Source organism: Tinamus guttatus, unplaced genomic scaffold (assembly GCF_059628265.1).
Source record: "Tinamus guttatus ecotype Peru unplaced genomic scaffold, ASM5962826v1 Tinamus_guttatus_pri_ptg000305l, whole genome shotgun sequence".
NCBI classification, from domain to species: Eukaryota; Metazoa; Chordata; class Aves; order Tinamiformes; family Tinamidae; genus Tinamus; species Tinamus guttatus.
In genome coordinates, this window is record NW_028288839.1 from 111,725 (window position 1) to 118,812 (window position 7,088).

General features: G+C 64.0%; 1 protein-coding gene across 1 annotated transcript; it reads right to left on the reverse strand.

The window, feature by feature from the left end:
* Positions 1 to 479: 479 nt before the first annotated feature.
* Positions 480 to 5,848, reverse strand: LOC148594059 (ribonucleoprotein PTB-binding 1-like). Its single transcript, XM_088528169.1, has 8 exons — positions 5,738 to 5,848; positions 5,418 to 5,535; positions 4,445 to 4,539; positions 4,309 to 4,363; positions 2,450 to 2,520; positions 2,159 to 2,353; positions 1,862 to 1,981; positions 480 to 728 (listed from the first exon to the last, which is right to left on the reverse strand). Exons 1-8 carry the CDS (start codon positions 5,846 to 5,848, stop codon positions 480 to 482), a joined length of 1,014 nt encoding a protein of 337 aa, XP_088384295.1.
* Between the last annotated feature and the right edge of the window lie 1,240 nt (positions 5,849 to 7,088).

Below are 7,088 nucleotides of genomic sequence, written 5' to 3' on the forward strand. Positions count from 1 at the left end.
GAAAATAGAATAAAATAAGGAAGAAGACACAATAAAAAAAGAGAAGAAAACACAATAAAAAGAAGAAGGAAATACAATAAAAAAGAAAAAAATACAATTAAAAAAAGAAAATACAATTAAAAAAATACAATTAAAAAAGAAAATACAATTAAAAAAAGAAAATACGATTAAAAAAAGAAAATACAACTAAAAAATACAATTAAAAAAAGAAAAAAATACAATTAAAAAAGGAAAAAGGAAAGAAAGAAGGAAAGAAGCTGAGGTGGAGGCAGCTGCAGGAGCTGGATTCGGGAATCCCGCGGCATTCCGGTGTTCCGGCGTTCCGGATCCCGGCATTCCGGATCCCGGCATTCCGGATCCCGGCGTTCCGGCGTTCCGGATCCCGGCGTTCCGGCATTCCGGATCCTGGCATTCCGGCGTTCCGGCATTCCGGATCCCGGCGTTCCGGCATTCCGGATCCCGGCATTCCGGCGTTCCGGCTACAGGATCCGCTGGCGCTTGAGCACGGACTCCGCGTAGTGGCCGCCCAGGCCCTGCGAGTGCTGCCCCACGTAGGGACCCTCCGGGCTCCGCTCCGGAGCCGGCGGGAACCGGGAAAAGGCCCTTTTGTGCGGAGAGCCGGGAACGCCGCCCGGAGCGGGGCCGGCGCGGAGCCGGGAGGCGGCCGGGGACACCTTGGGAACGCCGGGAATGCCGGAGGAGGAGCCCGCGGGAGGCGGCGCCGGAGGCTGCGGTGGGATGGGAGAGGGGGAGTGAGCGTGTGGATGAGCCCGGAGCGCCGCGGGATAGCGGGAATGCGGCCGGAGCGCGCCGCGGGATAGCGGGAATGTGCCTGGAATGCACCGTGGGGTAATGGGAATGTGCCCGGAGTGCGCCATGGGATACCAGGAATGTGTCCAGAGCGCATCACGGGATACCGGGAATGCATCCGGAGCACGCCATGGGATAACGGGAATGTGTCCAGAGCGCACCGCGGGATAACGGGAATGCATCCGGAGCACGCCATGGGATAACGGGAATGTGCCTGGAGCGCACCGCAGGATACCGGGAATGTGCACGGAGTGCCACAAGATAGCGGGAATGCATCCGGAGCGCGCCATGGGATAACGGGAATGTGCCCGGAGCACACCATGGGATAATGGGAATGTGCCCGGAGCACACTTCAGGATACTGGGAGCATGCCGAGCGCCATAGGATATTGGGAGCGTTTCCGGAGCGCAACATGGGATACTGGGAATGCACCTGGAGTGCACCGCAGGATACCGGGAACGCACCCGGAGCAATCACGGGATACCGGGAATGCGCCCGGAGTGCACCGTGGGATACCAGGAGTGTGTTGGGATGTAGCTGAAGTGGGATACCCGGAATGTGCCCGGAGCGATCGTGGGATACTGGGAACGCGTCCGGAGCAATCACAGGATACCCGGAATGTGCCTGGAGCGATCGTGGGATGCCCGGAATGATCATGGGATACCGGGAACGCATCCGGAGCAATTGCGGGATCCCGGGAACGTGCCCGGAATGATCGTGGGATCCCGGGAACGCGCCCGGAGCGATTGTGGGATACTGGGAACGCGTCCGGAGCGATCGCGGGATCTCGGGAATGCTGGTGGGATCCCGGGAACGCATCTGGAATGATGGTGGGATCCCGGGAACGCATCTGGAATGATCGCGGGATCCCGGGAACGCGTCCAGAGCGATTGAGGGACCCCGGGATCCCGGGAATGCCGGCGGGATCCCGGGAACGCGTCCGGAGGGATCGCGGGATCCCGGGAACGCCGGCGGGATCCCAGGAACACGTCCGGAGTGATCGCGGGATCCCGGGAATGCCGGCGGGATCCCGGGAACGCTCCGCGCTCACCTTTCCCAGGTGGCTCTGCCGGAGCCCGGCCTGGAGGCCGCTGGTGAAGTAGGATCCGGGCGATCCCGGCAGGAACGGCGCCAGCGCCGGGGCCAGGGCCAGGCCGGAGCGCTCCAATCCCTGCGGAAGCGGCTCCGGATCCGCGCGGACGCGCAGCGGGATTCCCGCCTCGCGCCGGCCCGGAACGGGATCCCGCGGATAAATCCGTGTCCCCGCCGCGTCCTGCCGGGAAAAGCGACGGATCGGGGCAGAATTCCCGGCTCCGGGAGCGCGGGGACGGGATGGGCGCGCGGATACCGGCTGGAAGTCACCGGGAAAGGCGTCCGCGGGGGATCCGGCGCTCCCGGCCTGGGCGAGCGGAGCGGGAATGGCGCGGATGCGGCGGGAAGGGGCCGGAGCGGCCGCGCCGCTTCCCGGGAGGAGGCTCCGCAGGTTCAGGTAGGGATTGAGCGGGATGCGGAGATCCTTGGGAGGCTCCCCCAGGAGCGAGGCCTGCGGGAACGCGCGGGAATGCGCGGGAATGCCGGGATTCCCATGTGGGAACGCCGGAATTCCCATGCGGGAACGCGCCGCGGTGCCGGATCTTACCGTGTTTTCCCGCTCCGGGAACGGCAGCAGCGGAGACTTGGCGGGAGCCGGCGGGGCCTCCATGGGGCCTCCTGTGGGGACAGGAGCGGATTCGGGAATGTCCCCGTGGCACCGGGAATATCCCTGTGGCTCCTCCGGGAATATCCCTGCAGCGCCAGGAATATCCCCATAGCTCTGGGAATATCCCTGTGGCACCGGGAATGTCCCCACGGCTCTGGGAATATCCCTGTGGCTCTGGGAATATCCCAATAGCTCCTCTGGGAATATCCCCGCAGCGCTGGGAATATCCCCATGGCTCCAGGAATATCCTCGCGGAGCCAGGAATATCCCCATGGCTCCGGGAATATCCCAGGAGCTCCTCCGGGAATATCCCCATAGCTCCGGGAATATCCCCATGGCTCTGGGAATATTCCCATGGCTCCGGGAATATCCCTGCGGTGCCGGGAATGTCCCCATGGCTCCAGGAATATCCCTGGGGCTCCAGGAATATCCCAGGAGCTCCTCCGGGAATACTCCCATAGCTCCAGGAATATCCTCATGGCTCTGGGAATATCCTTGTGGTGCCAGGAATATCCCCACGGCGCCAGGAATATCCCCACGGCGCCAGGAATATCCCCACGGCTCCGGGAATATCCCCACGGCTCCGGGAATATCCCCATGGCTCTGGGAATATCCCCATGGCTCTGGGAATATCCCAGGAGCTCCTCCGGGAATATCCCCGCGGCTCTGGGAATATCCCCGCGGCTCCGGGAATACCCCTGTGGTGCCGGGAATGTCCCCATGGTTCTGGGAATATCCCTGGGGTTCCAGGAATATCCCAGGAGCTCCTCCGGGAATATCCCCATAGCTCCAGGAATATCCTCATGGCTCTGGGAATATCCCCATGGCGCCAGGAATATCCCCATGGCTCCTCTGGGAATATCCTTGTGGTGCCAGGAATATCCCCACGGCTCTGGGAATATCCCCACGGCGCCAGGAATATCCCCATGGCTCTGGGAATATCCCCATGGCGCCAGGAATATCCCCATGGCTCTGGGAATATTCCTGCGGCTCCGGGAATATCCCTGCGGCGCCAGGAATGTCCCCATGGTTCTGGGAATATCCCCATGGCTCCGGGAATATCCCAGGAGCTCCTCCGGGAATATCTCCATAGCTCCGGGAATATCCTCATGGCTCTGGGAATATCCCCGCAGTGCCAGGAATATCCCAATGGCTCTGGGAATATTCCCGCGGCTCTGGGAATATCCCTGGGGCTCCAGGAATATCCCTGGGGCTCCAGGAATATCCCAGGAGCTCCTCCGGGAATATTCCCATAGCTCCAGGAACATCCTCATGGCTCTGGGAATATCCCCATGGCGCCAGGAATATTGCTATGGCTCCTCTGGGAATATCCCCATGGCTCTGGGAATATCCCCATGGCTCCGGGAATATCCCTGTGGCTCCTCTGGGAATATCCCCATGGCTCCGGGAATATCCCCATGGCTCCTCTGGGAATATCCCTGTGGTGCCAGGAATGTCCCCATGGTTCTGGGAATATCCCTGCGGCTCCGGGAATATCCCAGGAGCTCCTCCGGGAATATTCCCATAGCTCCAGGAATATCCTCATGGCTCTGGGAATATCCCCATGGCGCCAGGAATATCCCCATGGCTCCTCTGGGAATATCCCCGTGGCTCCTCTGGGAATATCCTTGTGGTGCCAGGAATATCCCCACGGTGCCAGGAATACCCCCATGGCTCCGGGAATACCCCCATGGCTCCAGGAATACCCCCATGGCTCCGGGAATCCCCCCATGGCTCCGGGAATCCCCCCATGGCTCCGGGAATACCCCCGCGGCTCCTCCGGGAATGCCGGCTCTTACCCAGCGCGCCGTGGGGCAGGGAGCCGAGCGGAGAATCCCCCAGGATCCCGGGTTTCTGCGGACACAGCGGCGGGTGGGAAGGAGCCGCCGCCTGCGGCCGCCCTCCCGCCGTCAGTAGGTTCCAGGGTGAACGCACCTGGCGCGCGGGCGCCTGCAGCGCCAGCTGGAGCAGCGCGGCCGACAGCGCCGGAGCGGGAAGGAGCGGCGGGGCCGGAGCGGCGCCCAGGAGCCCTGCGGGAAGGGGACGCTGGAGGCTCCGGAGCGATGCGGAGCGACGCGGAGGCTCCGGAGCGACACGGATCTTCCGGAGCGACTCGGATCTTCCGGAGCGACGCGAATGCTCTGGAGCAGGCACGGATGCTCCGGAGCCGGTGCGGAGGCTCCGGAGCGACGCGGAGGCTCCGGAGCGACACGGATGCTCCGGAGCCGGTGCGGAGGCTCCGGAGCGACACGGAGGCTCCGGAGCGACCTGGAGCGACGCGGATGCTCTGGAGCGACACGGAGGCAACGCGGAGGCTCCGGAGCCGATATGGAGACTCCGGAGTGGGCGCGGAGGCTCTGGAGCAACACGGAGCGACGTGGAGGCTCCGGAGCCAGCGCGGATGCTCCGGAGCGACACGGAGGCTCCGGAGTCAGCGCGGATGCTCCGGAGTGACTCGGATCTTCCGGAGCGACGCAAATGCTCCGGAGCGGGCACGGATGCTCCGGAGCCGGTGTGGAGGCTCCGGAGCAACCCAGATGTTCCGGAGCGACGCGGAGGCTCCGGAGTGACCTGGAGCGACGCGGAGGCTCCGGAGCCAGCGCAGATGCTCCGGAGCGATGCGGACTCTCCGGACCGATGCAAATGCTCCGGAATGGGCATGGATGCTCCGGAGCCGGCGCGGAGGCTCCGGAGCAACATGGAGGCTCCGGAGCGACACGGAGCAACGCGGATGCTCCAGAGCAGGCATGGATGCTCTGGAGCGACTCGGAGGCTCCGGAGCGACCTGGATGCTTCGGAGTGACCCGGATCGACGCGGAGGCTCCGGAGCGACGCGGAGGCCCCGGAGGGACCCGGATCGACGCGGATGGTTCCGGAGCCACGCGGAGGCTCCGGCCGCGCTCCTCACCCTGCTTCCCGGCGGCGGCTCCGCGGAGCAGCAGCTGGAGCGACGCCGGGTTCCCCAGGCTCCGCAGGATCTGCAGGACGTCCGGCTCCGGGAGCAGCCCCTTCCCGCGGTTCCGGGTCTGGGAACGGGAGAGGAGACGCGGACACCCCGTGAGGGCGACGGAGACCGACGGCTGCCGCTTTTCCCGGGAACGCCGGCTCCGGCGGCACGTGGTCCAGGGCGGCAAAGCCCGTGGGCATGGGGAGCACCATGAGTGCCATGAGTGCCACAAGTACCGCGAGTGCCACAAGTGCCACGAGCACCGTGAGTGCCGCGAGTACCGTGAGCGCCACGAGTGCTATGAGTGCCACAAGTGCCACAAGTACCACGAGCACCACGAGTGCCACAAGTACCACGAGCACCATGAGTGCCGCGAGTACCGTGAGCGCCATGAGTGTTGAGTGCTGCAAGTGCCATGAGCACCACAAGTGCTGCGAGTGCCGTGAGTGCTGTGAGTGCCACAAGTGCCGCGAGTGCTGCAAGCGCCACAAGTACCGTGAGCACCACGAGTGCTGTGAGTGCCACGAGTGCCATGAGCACCATGAGTGCTGCGAGTGCCATGAGTGCCACAAGTATCGTGAGTGCCGCAAGTGCCATGAGCACGAGTGCCATGAGCACCGTGAGTGCTGCGAGTGCCACAAGTACCGTGAGCGCCATGAGTGCCACGAGTGCTGTGAGTGCCATGAGTGCCACAAGTATTGTGAGCGCCACGAGTGCCATGAGTGCTGCAAGTGCCATGAGCACCATGAGTGCTGCGAGTGCCATGAGTGCCATGGGCACCACGAGTGTGGTGAGCGCCACGAGTACCGTGAGCGTCGTGAGTGCCGGGAGTGCCATGAGCACCACGAGTGCCATGAGCACCATGAGTGCTGCGAGTGCCACAAGTGCTGTGAGTGTCGCAAGTGCTGCGAGTGCCATGAGTGCTGCAAGCACCACAAGTACCAAGAGCGCCGCGAGTGCCATGAGCATCACGAGTGCCGCAAGTGTCATGAGCACCACGAGTGCTCCGAGCGCTGCAAGTGCGGTGAGCACCACGAGTGCCGTGAGCGCCACGAGTGCTGTGAGTGCCGCGAGTGTCATGAGCACCATGAGTGCTACAAGTGCCGCGAGTGCTGCAAGGGCCACAAGTACCGTGAACACCACGAGTGCCGTGAGTGCCACGAGTGTCGCGAGTGCTGCGAGTGCCGCAGGCACCACGAGTGCCGCGAGCGCCGGGAGCATGGCGAGCGCCACGAGTGCTGTGAGTGCCACAAGTGCCGCGAGCGCTGTGAGTGCCCCAAGTGCGCCCCGAGCGCGTTCCAAGCGCCCCATGTGCCCCTCCGCGCACCCCGAGCGCACCCCAAGTGCCCCCCAAGCTCCCACTGAGCACCCCCCGTGTGTCCCCCACGTCCCCCAAGTGCCCCCCAAGTGCCCCCCAAGTGCCCCATGTGCCCCCCAAGTGCCCCATGTGCCCCCCAAGTGCCCCCCAAGTGCCCCCCACGTGCCCCCCAAGTGCCCCCCAAGTGCCCCCCAAGTGCCCCCCAAGTGCCCCATGTGCCCCCCAAGTGCCCCCCAACTGCCCCCAAGCGCCCCCCACGTGCCCCCCAAGTGCCCCCCAAGTGCCCCCCCCCCACCTGTCTCCCGGCTCCTCCT